This window comes from Mchenga conophoros, linkage group LG3 (assembly GCF_057382185.1).
Source record: "Mchenga conophoros isolate Kocher_MC1m ecotype Shallow Benthic linkage group LG3, M_conophoros_male_GT1.1, whole genome shotgun sequence".
Taxonomy (NCBI): Eukaryota; Metazoa; Chordata; class Actinopteri; order Cichliformes; family Cichlidae; genus Mchenga; species Mchenga conophoros.
In genome coordinates, this window is record NC_140528.1 from 54,581,785 (window position 1) to 54,601,037 (window position 19,253).

Genomic DNA, 19,253 nt, shown 5'->3' on the forward strand with positions numbered 1-19,253 from the left:
CTGTTCCCTGCGCTTCTGTGTTTTTGATGGACATTTTGTTTTTGTGGCCTTGTTTCTTTCACCCAGTTTAGGTTATTGTTTAGTTTTCACCGATGCCCGATTATTTTTACCCTCATTGCTAGCCTCAATAAACGGCTTGTTTTGTTTATCCACACTACGTTTTGGTCTTTGTTTGAGTCCTCCTCTGCAACACATACGGTCTGCCCCAGCCAGACCGTGACACACTTATCTTAACTGCACTACTGTATAGCTCTGTGTAAATAATCATTCTGTACATTCGATAATCTTTAATCCTACAACTGTTTACAACTTGCATAGTTCCCATTTCTGTATAGCTGTATATCTCAGATTCTGTAAAGTTATTTATTTCATATTCTGTATAGTTTTTCATATTTATATCCTGTTCATATCCTGTACATAGCTTGTACTCACTACAGCCTGTACATACTTATAGTTATAGAATATTCACAACATACTTCATACCGTGTACATTATAACATACCATAATAGACCCATTTCTGTAATATACTCACATATCTATATTATTGCTAATATATATTGTAATATATCTATATCACTAAAGCACTTCTGGATGGATGCAAACTGCATTTTGTTGCCCTATACCTGTGCATGTGCAATGACAATAAAGTTGAATTCTATTCTATTCTATTCTATTTAGAAGATCATCATTTAGACTGGAAATATAGTTTGAAGCTTCATTTACAAAGCCCTCTGTAAAAACATATACTGGTCAAAATAACTCCAAGATTCCTAGATATATTCTGAGATACTGGAGCAAATAGAATATGGGATATCCAGGCTATTAAGTCTTTAAGACATAGCTGTAGCTTGATTGATTTATATAATCTGGCTTCATGGATAAATAAAGCTGGTTAGCAATTAAATTCATAGCGATGATAAATGTATGCTATTCCTTCTAATTATACTGCCTAAGCAGGCGTGTATATCATAAACGGAATTGGTCCTAGCATGGAATACTGAGAAAGTCCTAACATTAATGTGTGAAGACTATCCATTCACATGAATGAACTAGAATTATCTGATAGATATGATTCAAACCATTGCTTTGCATTTTCTTTAATCCCTACTGTGTGTTCTAAGAGCTGCAATAAAACATTGCTTGATACTGTTGACCAATGAGAAAGTTGATATTGGATATCATTAGCTCCCACATGGACTACAATCCACTTCAAAAATTCAAGTGCCAGGAAAACAGTAAGTCTTTTCCATCTTCATCCTGATATTCCAGATATGTAGTCCTCCACAGAAAAGGTTGTGGAGCATGATGGTGTGAGAAACAAGACGCGATTAGCTGCAGTGTCACAAAACTCCCTGGCTGTGGATTAGAGCACGGCAGTGCTGGAGGCACTGAGTACAGAACAATAAAGAGTTTTTATTTACAGAAGCACCAGTTGATCTATTTACAAAGTGGGGAAAAGACGGGTTCTGGGAATCCACACACAAACAGGGGGGAAAGACACTTGCAGTCCACACACACTCCAAAGACCACACTCCGTCCACGCCTCACACTCCTCTTCATACTCCACAAGAAACACAAAAGCTCGCTCCAATCCTCACACACTTGATCTAGGGGGCAGGTCCACGGAAATCTATTCACAGCGATACAAAAGGTTACTATAGGAAGATCGCCAGGGAAACACGACAATAAACCGAGCTGGGGTTAACACTGACGAGAGTCGGCAACAGTCCAGCAACGAGAAACACAGAGCTGCCATCTTATAAAGGGACTGGAACACTGTTTGGTGATGAGCCACAGGTTTGTGATTATGACCAGGTGCGTGGGCCAAGGGCAAGAGCCCACAGGTGCGCTCCGCCCAGGCAGTGAGAGAAGGAGGGACAGAGCAGGAACACAATCAAAACAAAAACACATGTAGCCACACTGAGCCGACCGGGTCGACACAGGGACCCTGACAGTCTTTTACTTTTAAAGTGAATGTTCTCTTTTTCCTTTACTGTGAGCATTTAAGTCAAAGCAGTTTTAGTCTTTGAAGTATTTACTTTTGCTTGGATGCTGGAGTTTCATAGCACAAAATATACAATCACATAATTGACCGGGGCCCTATTTCAGGAAGCCGGTTTAGTGCAAACTCTGAGTAAGTATACCCTGAGTTAACGAAAACTCTGGGTTTTCGGTTTCACAAAGCGAGTTTAGATTAATTCTGAGTGAGTTACTATGACGACACACTCCGTGAAGCTAACCTGCCCCCTAGCAGGTTTACTTCAACTAACCCTGACTTTCTCCGCCTCTTTGTCGGAAACCTGACTGTAGGAAGTGTCAGACATGGCGTGTCCCTTCCTTGAAGAGCCAGTAGATGTTGAAGCCCAAATTCTCCGCAGAGCTCTCCGCCGGGAGAGAGTGATTAGAGCACGTTCTGACATTTTATCATTTCCTGATGATTTTCTGTGTGAACGTTACCGTTTTTCAGCACAATCTACAATTTATTTGAATAACATCCTCAGGCCTAATATTGCTCATGTGACACATCGCGGACATCCTCTCAGTTCTGTACATATTATTTGTATCGCACTTCGGTTTTTTGCAAACGGGAGCTTTCTGTATAATATTGGTGACGCTGAGCATGTTTCCAAGGCTACCGTCTGTCGGGCAGTCAGGAATGTTACAGTTGCACTGAAACGTCTCCTGTACTCGTTTGTGGTGTTCCCCGGTCATAGACCCACAAGATTTATCAAAGAGGGATGCCACAAAATTGCAGGTATCAGGATGAACGAAACTTAATTTATGATGTGGTGATACTTGAACTACTACTTAAAGTTTACATTTATTCTCACGGTTCCCAGGCGTGATTGGCTGTACAGATGGCACTCACATTCCAATCATTGCTCCTTCAGTAAATGAAGGAGACTATGTGAACAGGAAGTCTTTCCACAGCTTTAATGTACAGGTACATAGTTCCCTGTAGCATTTCAAACTAACAAATTATTTCATTATTAGTAATGGATGCTAATTTGTGTTCTCTGCACTGTGAATCATATGTGATGCTGCCAACATTATCACAAATGTGGAAGCCAAGTGGCCAGGCTCTGTGAGTGGTGGTGGTGGAGGACCCCCACCTGTTTTTCGGGCCTCCGCTTTTTTTCTAGTGGCCATAACGGGTCACATTTGAGCATACAGAGTAAGCAAATATGTACTTGTAATGTGCTCAGATAATTTCAATAAGTGCTTACAGAGGGGAAATTAATGTAGCCTCTAACTGCAATTGATTTACATCGGACAAACAGACCAAGCACTATGGCTCATAATACAATTACACCTTACCTGTTTGGACTATATTTTTATATTTCATTTTTACTTGCTGCCAGGAACGTTTGGGGCCTGTTGGGTTGCACCTGCGCTCACATCACATCACAAAATAAAATGTATGAAATAAAAAATAAAATATAATAAAATAACGTGTTAAATGGGTGGAAATCCCTAGATCAATGTTTAAATTAACACTCACGCATTGACTCTGTCGGCTATGTTTTGCCATGCATGCTCCCTTTCTTTTGCAGCTGAGGCTGTGTTACTTTTTTTCTGCAAAATTTGCATGTTATCAGCATATGCTGCCATCAGAATTTCGGCCTCAAGCGCTGTAAAATACATTGACCGCGCCTTCTTTCCCTCCGTCTCCATGGTGACTCGCTTAATCTGTGCTCCACTAATCAGGGCTTTATGTATCCTCGTGCGCGCGCTTAACTTGGGGTTAAAGCAACTCCGCGTTGACTGAACTAATTGTTATCAGCCTTTCTGAAACCGAATATTCCGAGTTGGACAGTTCAGGGTTACTCAACCCTGAGTATCGTTTTTCACTCTGAGTTTTCTAAACCGGCTTCCTGAAATAGGGCCCGGGTCAACTGACGATATCCAAAGATGTTTGTATTTTGTGTTTGAACAGAGGCAGTTCTGCAGGATGTGATAAAACCTTAGTCCTTTTCCATTGTGCCATTTTAAAAGTTTCCTTTTAATTACCATTCATTTTAAAAATCATTCATATTAAATAACATTATTAACATAAATTATATCTTTATTTTCATATAACACATATCAAATCCAAACTGCAAATTACTTCAAACAGAAATTATAAATCTCAAAAAGCGTAATGAAAGTATATTGCACACAGTGAAGAGAATAAAATAAAATTTAAACAATTATTAAAATAAATAACAAAAAATATTTGAATTATACCACTTGAATAAAATAAAATGAGGATAGTAAAAAATAACACAGTACAAATTACTTAATTTTAGATCATAGCAGTGAAAAATCAGGTTCAATTTTTGCTTTTAAAATCTACTCTTAAGTTATTTAAAGAACAGTGAAGACAAAACTTCATTCAGCAGATGAAATTAAAATGTTCCAGAAGTTGTCAGTAGATGTTCATGTTGTGCCAGTAGAGGGCGCTGCAATTGCACCAATCTGTGGTTTGCTGCTCATGAGTCGTATGAGCATGTCTTGGGGCAGTCCGTTGGATATCAGCACATTTTTGATCTACAGAGAGGGAAAAATGAAGACAGATATTCTCACTGATTTTTATTATACATGTGAGGGTTCTTTAGAAAGAAGCAGCAAAGGTTTTAAGAAACTGTGCTCGCATAAACAGTTTTTATGATGAAGGGTGTGCCTGTGTGGTTTTGCATGTCTATCATGTGTGAACAGTTTAAGATATGACCCCATACAGTCATTTCTCCCAGTGGGGTACTGTAGACCAGGGGCGTCAAATTCACTTTACATCACATTCACTTTCATCTAATGCGGGCCGGATCAGTGAAAATGTCGTGTTTACACTGTGTTTCTTATTTTCTTCATGGTTATTTCACTGAGTTTCATATTCTTTCAGTTTACACAGTGTTCACAGTCTTCGTTGTTTTCTTAGTTTCGTGTTATGCTACTGCTTACAGCCAAATAAAGGCTCGCCTTTTGTTAACTCCCACAAACTCCTCTCTGCGTCTGCTTCTGAGTCTTAAAAACAAACAGACCGGCGTACCCCCGCTGTGACAGCAACTCTGGTTTCTGTCAGTCTAAAAAGAAGTTAATTATTTTATTGGTTTTTTTGGATGATAAAAAAAACAATGCAGTGATGACAAATAAAAAAATTGTTAGCATTTCTGGACTTAAATTGGAAGAAATAACAACTCAGTCATAGAGTGGCAGACCATGTAAATGTACAGAGCAGGGTTATCAGATCAAATCAAATCAAATCAAATCACTTTTATTGTCACATCACATGTGCAGGTACATTGGTACAGCACATGTGAGTGAAATTCTTGTGTGCGAGCTTCACAAGCAACAGAGTTGTGCAAAATACAATAATGTAAACAAGCAAAATACAAGAATGGCTACATCTGAAACTAATAAATATATGTACAATATATAATAGTATATGCATTTCTGGATGTGTATACTAAATATTTTTCTACGTGTGTGTGTGTGTGTGTGTGTGTGTGTGTGTGTGTGTGTGTGTGTACACATATTTTACAAATTACATAGAATAAACAATAAATAAAATATATAAAAATATACAGAGTTGAGACATGTGCAAAACAGTGGCATTACTGTACAGTATGGAGTGCATAATGTTGAAGTTCCAGTAGTGAAGCTGAGGTGTCTATGAAGTGTTCAGCAGTCTGATGGCCTGGTGGAAGAAGCTGTCTCTCAGTCTGCTGGTACGGGACCGGATGCTGCAGAACCTCCTTCCTGATGGAAGTAGTCTGAACAGTTTATGGCTGGGGTGACTGGAGTCCTTGATGATCCTCCCCGCTTTCCTCAGGCAGCGCTTCCTGTAGATGTCTTGGAGGGAGGGAAGCTCACCTCCAATTATCCGTTCAGAGCACCGCACTACTCGCTGGAGAGCTTTGCAGTTGTAGGCGGTGCTGTTGCCATACCAGGTGGTGATGCATCCAGTGAGGATGCTCTCAATGGCACAGTGATAGAAGGTCCTGAGGATGCAGGGGCTCATGCCGAATCTTTTCAGTCTCCTGAGAAAGAAGAGGCGCTGCTGCGCCTTCTTCACTGTTTTGTTTATGTGTACTAACCACGTAAGATCCTCAGCCAGATGTACACCAAGGAACCGGAAGCTGCTCACTCTCCACAGCAGCGCCGTTGATGGTGATGGGGGTGTGTACTTCTCTGCACCTCCGGAAGTCCACTATCAACTCCTTTGTCTTTGCGACGTTGAGGGTGAGATGGTTGTCTTGACACCAGTGGGTCAGGGCGCTGACCTCCTCCCTGTAGGCCGTCTCATCACCGTTGGTGATAAGACCCACCACTGTAGTGTCGTCCGCAAACTTCACAATGATGTTGGAGTTGTTAGTGGCTGTGCAGTCGTAGGTGTAGAGTGAGTACAGGAGAGGGCTCAGTACACACCCCTGTGGAGCACCAGTGTTCAGTGTGATGGGGGATGAGGTGATGCTGCCCAGTCTGACCACTTGGCGTCTGTCAGACAGGAAGCTAAGGATCCAGCTGCAGAGGGAGCTGCTCAGTCCTAGATCCTGCAGTTTCCTGTCCAGCTTCGAGGGAACGATGGTATTGAATGCTGAGCTGTAATCTACAAACAGCATTCTCACATACGTGTCTCTCTTCTCCAGGTGTGACAGGGCAGTAGTGTCAGGGCTATGGCATCATCAGTGGACCTGTTGTGGCGGTATGCAAACTGTAGAGGGTCCAGTGAGTCGGGTAGTGCAGAGCAGATGAAGTCCCTGACCAGCTTCTCGAAGCATTTGCTTACGATGGGGGTCAGGGCTACAGGTCGCCAGTCGTTCAATGAGGAGATGGTGGAGGATTTGGGTACAGGGACGATGGTGGCCATTTTGAAGCAGGCTGGGACTACAGACTACAGATGCTGAAGCGCATAGTGTTAAAGGGACTGCATTAACATCTGCACAAAAACTGTGTACCTGGAGCTTCATGTCATGGGTTTTCTTGGCAGATCAGCATTTCTAATGCGTTAGTGACCCAGTGTTTTTGCCCATGTAGTGTAATAAGGAGCCTGCCCTCATTCCCTTTATCATTATGTGTCAGTGGTCATAATAGGTGTGTTTTAACTCAGACCACCATCTTTTCTCTTTTTGATAGATAAACGAAAAACAGAAAGTAAAGCAAAGCTCAAAACACAGAGTTCCCAAACTGGATATATATACCTTACATGGCCAACACTATTTTAATCTTTAAAGCAGGATCTTTTGTTCTCTATATGCAGTATTATAGCAACCTGTGTGCTGAGTCAGCAGCTTTGTCAAAATGTCAGAATTTGGCACCCTGGGAATGAGAATGAGTTGGACAGTACAAGGATTTTAGAAATTAGAAGGACTGAATGGGCTCTGAAACAGATCCAAAGACTCGTTTACAATTCAGCCAGTAGCGTTTTTAGTGGGAAAAACGTTTCATCCAAGTAACTTTATCGGTCACTTGGATGAGTGAACAGGACAGGGAAGAACGCTGGTTTGAGTGGGGAGTCAAGGAGGTCTTTTATATGAAAAGGGAAATCTCTGAAACAAGGAGATCTTACATCATCATGCAATCACAGCATCTTACAATACTGTGATTACAGCCATTCCCCAACTCTCTGCGAATGGTACTCGTATCCATTGATCAATGAGCATTAATCAGTGGTTGTTGATCAATGGTAACAACAATTTGCATATTAATGATCAAGGAACTGACTAGAGGTGGCACGATACCACTTTTTAATGTCCGATACCGATTCCGATATCATAAATTTGGATATCTGCTGATACCAATATGAATCCGATATTTTGTAATCAATACAACTTTTTTTTATAAATATCTTGCTGCATTTTGTAAAAGTTCATAATCAAGTTTTAAAAAACAAGAGACTGAAGCTATTCTGTCATACCTGTATGCAAAAAATATACTGCACCCAAAACATTTTATAGTTCAGCAATACTGATCAATCTAATAAATTTAAACCTACACCATCCCCCCTATTGTGGTATTTTAAAGAGTACTTAGTGGAAATATTAAGCAACCTAACTAATAGGGTTGCCAACTCCCAGCAAAAATATTAGGGAACCACCCCCCGCCCTCCACCTCATGATGCTTAATTGACTTTAACTTTAATTTAATGCAAGTGTAAGACAAATGCACAGAAATCAATTATTTTTCTACAATAATTAAATAGATTCAACATCTTTCTTCAACAGAATTGCAGACTTCACAGATGGTACCTTCCCAAAGGAAAAAGTACTATAGCTTACTAAGGTGTATATATGACTTATTACTTACCATATACAATAATGGATTTCTATACATTTAATGAGATGACCACTTTTGTTGTAAGATTCAGATAATTATTTATTCAAAGTTTTTAAATGACATAACAAAGAAAAGTATTTCTTTGTGCCCCCCTCTCCCTGTTAGGACCCGCCCCTGCACATTTACCAGCTGTCAGCTACGTAAAAAGGGAGCCCGGTGTTATTTGTCTCTCGGAAACAGTTCATAACTTCCCTTCAACACACCTGTTCAGCTCTGATGATTTAGTAAGGACATCTCCTGGTTTTATCTTTAGGTTTCACTCTCACTACATATCCAAACGGACATCATGACCAGCAGCTTTTACAGCTGTGGCTCCAGCAAACCTCAGCTGATTCTAGAAAGTAATATTAAATACATTCTAACAACAGCTTATCACACTTAAACGTGCTGCTGTTGTTTATCCGCTGGTCTTCTCTTTCTAGCGCAAAGTGGGCGATAAACAAACAAGAAAGACGGACTTGCGGCAGAAAAGCTGATCAGCTGATCATTGATCAGTTTCATGTTTGAAGTAACAGGAGAGGGAGGGGGAGAGAATGAGAGAAGTAGATGCAACTGCGCAGCAAAGACAGAATAACTCCAGCTTTGTGTCCTATTTTTTTTTTTTATTCTAACTGAATTACGGGAAAAATCGCTTCCCTTTCACCTCAGTATGGAACTCCAATGGCCAGTCCAGCTGAGGCTCAATATCATTTGTTAAGCTTAACGTGGAAATACTGTGCAAACATTCAGGGAACTTACACACTTGCTTTACTTCTCTGGGATAGTTTTCGCCGAGATGAAATGCCGCAGTTAGGAAGCATGTAGCGAGGCTCCAAGTGCTCCAACAGACCGACAGGTCTCGCAGACAACAGCCGGTCTATCACGTGACACATACTGCGCTGATGCGCCGAGCTGGGTTACGCCAAGTAGCGCGTTTTGTGAGGCGATTTTGTGATACTTTGGATCGGATTACATTTTTTATGTATCTCCGATATCCGATCCAGTAATTTAGGTCAGTATCGGACCGATAGGTAATATCGGATCGGTCCATCTCTAGAACTGACCTCATATCCCGTTGTTATCCAGTTGTGCTAATCATGCAAATGTATTGTTTATAAGGTTGGGGAAACCTGCAGTCAGCTGAGCCTGAAGAAGTCACTTTGACGAGTAATGAAACATTTGTTCCACTGAAAACGTTCCGGATAAACAGAATCAACTTTGAGATTTCCTTACCTGAGTGATTGAGCATGTTTCAAGACATATTAGCCCTTTAAAATTTGAGCCATGAAATAACTGCAAGACATCTTAATTTTTTTGATAATGGAGTGTTTGCTGAATCTTTAGACAAAATATATAAAAATCTATCAATTTTTAATCTGCATATATACGAGTTTTAATTTGTATCATGTTTGCTACATATGCCATATTTTTGCAATTTAGTCACTAAAAATGTGTCACGCAATTTATATAATTTTTTGAGGATAAAAAAAGTCAAGCTGATGATCTAGAAGTCTCAAAACACATGTATCAAAGACAATACCCTGGGCGTTAAAGGGTTAAAGGGTAAATTTGAACAAACACGTTTATAGTCGAAAGGGTTAACGGTTTTGATGCTTCCTTAATTTGTTGTCGATCAGCTGTTTCCATACAGTCCATATGGTGCAGCTGTTTGACTCTCTGATGGGATTTCTGAATAAATACAAATATACTTACCTGTGTAAGTAAGTAATTTCTATCAACTTTTGACAAGTCCACCAAAGAGGTAATCTTCAATTTGAGAACATCTAGAAACACAAAGACATTGTCATGTATGGCTGTGTATGCTGGGGAAAAAAATCCACAAAATAAACTTACGAATAACAAACCAAAACTTGAACATGGAAACTAAGAAGTAAACATTGGAAACTAGAAACAGAAGCACTAGGAAACGAGGAGCATGAAACTAGCAACGATGGAAACAGAAACACAGAAACTTAGAGACATGGGACGACGCGATTGACTGGAGATGCACAAACAGAGGTCAAGGAGAAGAGACAGGAACTGTGTAACACAGGTGAGGCAACAAAACAATACCAAAGAACTAGAAATCACCAAAAACTAACTAAAAGAAAGAACATCAATAATAAAAACATAAACACTGGGTCGCCAGACTCAGGACCATGACAGACATGTTAGAATCCAATAGAAATCACTGTACTCTATTCAGTTCTCAAAGTTTTCAAGCAACGTCAAGTCTGTTGATGATTTTTTAATTCAGACCAAATACATTTTTTCTTTTTTGTGTTAGCAAAAAGAAATATGCACTGTGAATTTTAAGATGGTGGTGTAAAACTCATGTCAACCATGTTGTCCTACATGAAACATTAAGGTCCTGTGTTTGTCAACCAAGGCTTAGTTAGCTTTACTTAATCATCTATTTACTTCCTGCTGGCATTTTCGATCATCATTCTATATTTCTTGCTTTGCTGAGTTTGTTCACTAGTTCACACTGTTGATTGCAAAGGCAACCATTGGGTTTTGTGGCCTGGTGAAAATCACATCTTATCACCTGATGACTTTATTTTGGACTTTGGATTTTGTATGCAGTTAGTCAGTACTGCAAAATTCACTCAATATACCTCAAAAGTATTTTGCTGGTTTTACAAATTAAGAATTGAGAGTATTGTGTAGTGATATAAAATTGGCATAATAATATGAAGTGAGAGTAATATATCTTGTACTGAGACAGTGTAAACATCATGTCATTTCATTCATACTCACAAGATGGTTCACTGGGTGTAGTCGTTTCGGGTGTTGTGGTTATTACTGGTCCTGTAAACAGTCAGAATTAGACCTTATAACTCTGTTACACTGATCCAGTAAATTAGATTTAAAATGTGGCTGAAATGGTGACGGACTCTACTCACCTTTTACAACGGTCACAGTGACACATCGAAGCTCTGAGTGATACTTGGTCCCACTGCAGAAATAAGTCAGTGCAATAGATCTGTTATTAAGAGTACAAAATGATTCTTTCTGTAGTTTCACATCATCTTTCCTTTTCAAGTATACCAGTATACCTCTCCAACACTCCTTAATGATCATGCTTACACCACCCAAAAACAAGTATAAGCAGAAAAGTTGACACAGACACACTTAACAGTAAAGAGAAATCTGAGAATAAAGAGAAATCTGATGATTTGATGTTTTAAATGTGATCAAAATACAATAAATATGACAAAAATCCAACTTGTAGTCTGTTTAGGAAATACCTTGACTGAAAGATGTCAAAGCAAATAATAATAAAGTCTAATGTTTCATTATACAGGCGTCTGATTCCATGATAATTTGAAGTACCTTAACCACTGATACTTTGTATCTTAATTGAGCATGCTTTCATAACATTTTTTTCTTAACAATCCAGCAACTTTCTCCTTGTTATTGTTATTCCTAGAGGTACTAGTTTAGGACAACCCCGTAAGTTGGCTCAGGTGGTACAGCAGGTCATCTACCAATTAGCAGGTTGGTGGTGGATCAATCCCCAGCTCTTTCTGTCCATATGCCACAGTATCATGATACTGACTCAGCACTAGGGCTGCCACGATTAGTTGACTAGTCATGATTACGTCGACTATCAAAATTGTCGATGACTAATTTAATAGTCGACGCGTCGTTTGAAATTTTTTAAGCTCCCAAAAGACGCAGGAATAAGTGGTAGGATTTAAGAGTAATAACGGACTGAAACAGAAGATGGCAGCACTACATGTACAAGGATGCCAGCTGCCGTTAAACCCCGAAGAAGAAGCTGTGTCCCAGAATTCATAGCGCAGCCCAGCTCAGTTTCCAACAATGGCGGCAGCTAGTTAGTTTTAATATTACTCTTATTATTCTTTCTGGGTCACAGAATACACGTTTAACATATTTTCAGGCGAGAATGTAGCTGTGTAAACCTCAAATATCTGCTCAGTTTATCAAGACACCACATATGTCTGTGAAGGTTCTCAGTCATCCAGATCATCGTAGTCAAAGGAGCTTGCAAAGAAAAGCGTCTGAACTTCTTTAAGTTACTTGAAGATGTTTCACCTCTCATCCGAGAATGATAAGGTTTTCGCATGATAAGGTGGGGCCAGGTTTCACAATGAACTCACCCGAAACTCTGGCTGATTGGGACCCACATCCAGTTTCACACCTTGGCTCAGGCGATTAGAGGATCATCAGGGGGTCCTTTTGTCCCTCTGTGGGGGGTTACTCTCACTAGGTTTATATCTGGGACTCTCCATTTGACCTTAGAACTGAAGAAGCTTCTCGGATGAGAGGTGAAACGTCTTCAAGTAACTTAAAGAAGTCCAGACGCTTTTCTTTGCAAGCTCCTTTGAAGACACTACATATTTTCAAAAGCGCTCAGACATTTTCGGAGACGTCTGTTACCCACCACCTCGATAGCTAGCCGGGGTTCAAGGCTCACTAGAGCCGTGAGAACACCGGACTCCCGGCAAATCGTTTTCAAACCCACCGCCGTCTTTCGCTACTCATGTTAAACATGATATATAAGTAGGGTTGCCAGCCGTCCCTTAAAAAACAGAATCGTCCCGTATTTAGAACCACTGTACTTTTGTTTCTAAATACGGGATGATTCTGTTTTTCAAGGGACGGTAGGCAACCCTACATATAAGTCACTTAGATAGCTTAAAAATGTTATTGTTTGGCTTTTTTCAGTATTCTATTTGTTCCTGGCTAAATCGGTTTGGCTGAGATTAAAGTTATCATTTTTACGCAGCTGAATAAACGTCAAGCAGACAATTGATTATCAGAAGTGTGAGATGCTCGAGAATATACTCCAGTGTCCTGTTATATTTTAGATAGCCAGGAGCAGACGACTGAGTTTATTAAACTCCAACGAAACAATCTGCAAATTTCATCTTGTCTTTATTTTTAGTTAGCACATACCTTAAACACTTAAAGCTGTAAGCTAATGATAGTTATATAAGAGCAGGTGCATGCTGGTGCAATAAGCTGTACGTTTTACATCCAATGGATGCATGATCTGATTAGTCGACTAATCGCAAAAATAATCGGTGACTAGTCGACTATCAAAATAATCGTTTGTAGCAGCCCTACTCAGCACATCCATGTAAATGTTAGATAGAAAGTAATTTAGGTACAATATGTTTGTATAACACATGTCTGTCTGTATGTGTGATAGGGTGAATGAGACTTGTACTAGAAAGTGCTTTGAGTGCTCAAAATTGAGTAGAAAGATGTTATATTCTTCTTGTTTTAGCTGCACCTTTTACTACAGCAGAAGATTTACATTCATCTCACTCTGTTTCTAACATCCTCATCTGTCACACCAACCCTTTGGATGTCCTCCTTCACTACATCAGTGAATCTTCTTAAGTCTTTTCTCTCTTCTTCTCTTTTGATTTAAAGTCCCCAATGAGCATCATGATCCTCTACCCAGGTTCTTAGTGTCTTTTCCATTTTTTCTCTCTCTTGTTATCAGCTTTTTGGTTTTCATTTTGCCTTCTGCAATTGTAATCTCAAAAGACAAAAAAATATTTGTTGACTCAAAGGAGAGCTAACTACCTTTTAATGATGGAACAATCCTTAAAACAGGAAACTTGTAAGGCAACAAGTTAAAATTTTACTTTGAAACTTTTTCATTTCAGGAATTTCGAGCCCGTTCTTACTCCCGAGGCGTAACATGCGGATGTTTTGTCACGTCCCGCGGCATTCCTGAGGAACGTGAAAGGGTTATGGCTGAAATCCAATGCAATGACGCTCCTGCGGTAACAGACGTTCCAACCTTGTATTCCAGCCCTAAACCTAACCTTATCCCTAGCCCTAACCATAACCTTTTTCCTGACATTAACCAGGACTTTAATGATGTTAAATAGTGTGTTTCTAAGCGATTTGAAGAAAAAGAGCGAACATGTGTAGATTGAGTCCATACGGTTCTGATATTTCCTCATTTTTCCGAGGTCATCATTTAGGAACGTGGTGGGTAGCCGAAAACGTAATATGTTGACGATTTGTCACCTAGCGTAAAATGTTACGCTTTGGGAGTGAGAACGTGTTGGAATTTCAACTGCTGCAACTTTCTACAGAGTCATTTACATGAAACATGAGACTGACCGAGAAACTGCCTGGACAGCAAAACAGATGGGGAGGCTTTGTCCTTCTTCGCTTTCAGATGGTGTCCATCTCAGGGTGAACTGTCCTGGTCCTGATGGACTGCTGATTAAATTGTACGGCCCGCTGTAGAGCAGCTCAGAGACCCTTCAACAAACAAAATCAAAAATTCATCAACTTGTGTGTGGGGTTTTTTTTTGTTTTTGTTTTTGTTTTTTTCCAAAATCTCCACATCTGCAAAAAGAGCATATTTCTTTTGTTTCCCAACTAAAGCACAGATTTTATCCGGCCATGTTTTATTTCTCAAACCAACCAACCTTGGAAGCAGGGGCGCTTTTAGCCCATTTTTAGGGGTACTGAAGCACATCAAACATCAATCAATCAAGACTAATGTTGGATCAGTGTTTCAATATTTATATCTTTTATTAGATGTTCATGTGGTTTACTTTTGTATTACCTAATCTTTTTGCATTCATGTCCTTACATCTGTGTGGCATTGGCTGTTTTATTTACTGTGTCGTCTAACTTGACTTCTGACTGTAATCTTGTACATCAGCACTGGAGATTTGTAATAATAAAGATCATCTCACATATGTAACCTGATAACCTGAAACATATGTCAAATTTGCATGTCACTCATTTCTCTTAGATTCATGACTTTGAGGCCTATATTTCATATCTACCCATAGGCTGCTCTGAATATAATATTTAAACTTTTATATATTCAGACAAAGTCTTTAACTGTGTTTTACTTACGTGGAGTTAAGTGCCTCTGCAGTGATGTGAATTTCCAGAGTCTGACTGACATTGTTGTAGAGCTGAGCTCCGTTGGCTGGTGTTGGAGGAAGAAACTTGGGCAGAAAGAGTCCTTCTGTGCAGGATGGCACTGCAGGATCAACTGGAAGAATACAGAGAAGTTAAGGTGATTCTCACAGGATGCAAAGATGATCCACAGTAAAATATCTGCTGGACAGATTAATATTTGTTGGTCCAGAGAATCAGTCCTGATGACACTGGTGGTCAAACATCTCTGTACATCAGGCCGAGCACTAAGTTCATCGTCAGCAGCTCTTTAGTGCTTTCATTGTAAGATAATGAAACGTATATTGGTACCTTTCAAAGCAAACTGAATCGGTATTTTGCTGATGGCATCGTTGGTAGTTATTGTTGTTTGTGTCCCGTTGGTTTGAGTCAGAGTGATGGTCTGTCTGGGGAAGTCCTCCATCACCAGCTGTACTACATACGAACCTTCATTACTGCTGTTGGTGGGGCTGAATGACAGAGTACAAGACGACTGCAAGAGGACGAAAATGGGCTTGAAGTCAAAATAACCAAAATGTTTTCTGTTGCAGAAAAAACAACTTTTTTGGACAAACTTTCACTTTTGCAAAATAAATTGATCTGAACTGTAACTCAGTTAAAACCATTTAATCACTTTCTGTGCAAAATGTTTGCTTGTCTCATCTGACATGAGAGTAACAGTCATTGCTCACCGATGAGAGGCTGAGGACAGACGGTGGAGTGCAGGGGTTACACTCTGAGAGTGCAGAGTTTCCATATCTGCATTTAACTTCGTCTCCATCAGGGTCAAACATCAACAGGCTGAAATCTCTCTGACAGTTTGAAGGAACTCTGAGAGAGAAACAAAGATTGTAGCTCTATTTGCTGTATTCATTTTAATGTAACGAACGGGTGATAAATACTTTGTTAAATACATTTTAATATGAAAGGGATGAATGTAAAATATGAAATATATAAGAATACAAACATAGACACACATTAAGTGGGCTTACCCCACAGCTGGTAGGATGGTGGTCTGAGGTGATGTGTTGGCTTTGCCGGTGTCGGACCGGTTCCTCAGTTCCACCCGAGTCACAGCTCTCCATGATGAAATGTCATTTTTGACGTTGGATATCCATTCACTACCCTCCAACCTTGATAGAAAATTCAGTTTTCAAAGTCTGAACATAACATGTTTTAGTCAATTATTAGTTTACCACGAGTGACCCATTTTTGTCGCCCTTCAGTGACAATTAAAAATTGTTTTTACAAATTACCTTTTCCTGTTGTACACTCACCGAAGTTCAAACGGAGCGTTGCTGGGAACCTGTCGAGTCATGATTCCCTCTCTCTGACACCAGTCTCCACTGCTCTCCTGTTTTACCACATGTAGAGTGTAGGTTCCAGTCCCACAATCACCACTGAGGCAATTCCATGTTTCATCATTTATGCAGGCAGCTGTGTGGAAGTTCAGTTTATACCGAACGGTCACCTGTAGAGTTACAGCCACAAAGTGTTTACCTAACATTTTCAAGTTTTCAAGTCTGGAAAATTATTTTAGATAGAAAATGTACGTACTGTGACAGATCCATTTTCAAAAGTGTCCTTTGGGTAGTAGGTCATAACTGTGCCTAAAAAATGTGAAGCCTGAGTGCCGCAAACCATCAGCAGCACCAAAGATGTCTCAGAGAGCAACATGATGAAAGTGTGTGTCTCTGCATAAAGGTAGAAATCACTGAGAACACGAATACATGTACTTCCAAAGACAGCCTCTCTTTCACTCTCTGTCCTTTTGTCTGATGTTTTTTGATTAGTTTATTTAGTTTGTAAACATGAAAATTACCTGGAATGAGCAAACACCTATTAGAAGATTACAATCAGATGGTGGTGGGTACTGAATGCACTTGTCTTATCCAACTTTAAGAAACAAAAACATCAGACTATTTAAAAAATCGTATTTTCAATGAAGTTGTTTTGAATAAATCAAAACTTTCTTAAACTATTTTTTCATATTTGTTTTTATCTTTTAGTTGCAATAGTTCATCAGTTTATGAAACAGAAATCACTTTTGCTGCCGGGGGATTCCCATGATGCATTGAGTTTTTCCTTTTCAGTCACCTTTCTCACTCACTTTGGCTGTATCCCAATTCAGGGTCTGCAGCCTTAAAGTACGCAGCCTCAATGATACTCAAAGGCAGAAAAGTGATTTCTGTGCACAACAGATCACAGAACATTTATGCTTCGTTTATGTCTGTCTGCACATTTGGATGCATGTAAGAATATATGCATTCTAATATGCTTTCTTTAAGAGGTGAAACATGCCACACTTAATAAAAAGTCTCCAACATTCCACATACAAGAAGTAATTGTGTAATAATAGTATTGTCTTAATTTAGAAATAGAAACTTGACGGTTGGATTTTATTTTTTCAAGACGTCTCCTGTTTAACTCAGTTGTGCCATCTGGCTTTATACATGTACTGTTTGATAATAATTCAATTCAATTTTATTAATATAGCCCCAAATCACAACAACAGTGGCCTCAAAGCACTTTATATTGTAAAGGTAGACCCTACAATAATACATTCAGAGAAAAACCCAACAATCATATGACCCCCTATGAGCAAGCACTTTGGCGATAGTGGGAAGGACAAACTCCCTGCTAACATGCTAACTGCTAGCAATGCAGAGAGGTCTATTAACACATAGGCTGTATTCCAATTCAGGGTCTGCAGCCTTAAAGGTCGCATTTTCAGGCCGATTACGTCACCGTGACGCGACGAAGGCTGTCCCAATTCAAAGGCTGCTCGAAATGCGGCCCTCAAATTCGTCCTTCATTTCCCTGAATTTTAAGGCTGTGGCGGTGTAGACTTCGTGGCCCAACATATCCCAGAATGCATAGCGCGGCGATGGGTGTGGATAATTTTGCCAAAAAAAACGGCAGATGAGGGGCGGCCGAAGAGTAAACTTTAAGTACTGAATATTATGTCACTTATTTATGTGCAAATGTTTAATAATGAAGAACATTAAAACATTACTGTTGGCCACATGTCGGCAAAGTTATGTGACATTAGTGACGTTTGTACTAACTTTGTTTTAAAGCCTTTACTTTAAAATATACGCCGTTCAATAGCTGAGCTTAATCTTACAGAGAATGATCAAAGCTCATGTAGAAACAAACAAACAAATGAACAAAAGATTTTCTCCTTCACCTTCATTTCTGTCAGACAAAGCTGTATGATTTAGTATCATGGTTGCTAGGCAACCTGGGCAGCGCAACGGAGGCTAGACCGTCCCATTTCACAAGTCTCGCACTTCCGGCCTTAGCGGTCTTTAAGTACGCGGCCTTTGAGGATCGTTGAGGCTGCGTACTTTAAGGCTGCAGACCCTGAATTGGGATACAGCCAAAGTGAGTGAGAAAGGTGACTGAAAAGGAAAAACTCAATGCATCATGGGAATCCCCCGGCAGCCTACGTCTATTGCAGCATAACTAAGGGAGGATTCAGGGTCACCTGATCCAGCCTAATCTAACTATATGCTTTAGCAAAAAGGAAAGTTTTAACTGAAACTTAACTGAAGGCTCTGCCTCCCATTCTACTTTTAAATACTCTAGGAACAACAAGTAGGCCTGCAGAGCGAGAGCGAAGTGCTCTAATAGGGTGATATGGTACTACAAGGTCATTAAGATAAGATGGGGCCTGATTATTTAAGACCTTGTGAGGAGCAGGATTTTGAATTCAATTCTGGATTTAAGAGGAAGCCAATGAAGGGAAGCCAAAACAGGAGAAATATGTTCTCTATTTCTAGTCCCAGTCAGTACTTCTGCTGCAGCATTTTGGATTAGCTGAAGGCTTTTCAGCAAGTTTTTTGGACATCCTGATAATAATGAATTACAGTAGTCCAGCCTGGAGGTAATAAATGCATGAACTAGTTTTTCAGCGTCACTCTGAGACAGGATATTTCTAATTTTAGAGATGTTGCGCAAATGGAAGAAGTCAGTCCTGCATATTTGTTTAATATATGCATTGAAGGACATGTCTTGGTCAAAAATCACTCCAAGGTTGAATAAT

At 39.7% G+C, this 19,253-nt stretch overlaps 1 protein-coding gene across 1 annotated transcript; it reads right to left on the reverse strand.

Moving 5' to 3' along the window:
• Nucleotides 1-4,069: 4,069 nt before the first annotated feature.
• Nucleotides 4,070-17,047, reverse strand: LOC146579546 (uncharacterized). The gene is made up of 12 exons (XM_085263345.1): nucleotides 17,028-17,047; nucleotides 16,763-16,899; nucleotides 16,483-16,676; nucleotides 16,198-16,338; nucleotides 15,898-16,036; nucleotides 15,518-15,698; nucleotides 15,161-15,302; nucleotides 14,408-14,551; nucleotides 11,200-11,252; nucleotides 11,054-11,104; nucleotides 10,007-10,077; nucleotides 4,070-4,531 (listed from the first exon to the last, which is right to left on the reverse strand). The coding sequence occupies exons 2-12, from the start codon at nucleotides 16,880-16,882 to the stop codon at nucleotides 4,421-4,423; spliced, it is 1,347 nt and encodes a 448-aa protein (XP_085119471.1). The 5' UTR covers nucleotides 16,883-16,899; nucleotides 17,028-17,047; the 3' UTR covers nucleotides 4,070-4,420.
• Nucleotides 17,048-19,253: the final 2,206 nt, after the last annotated feature.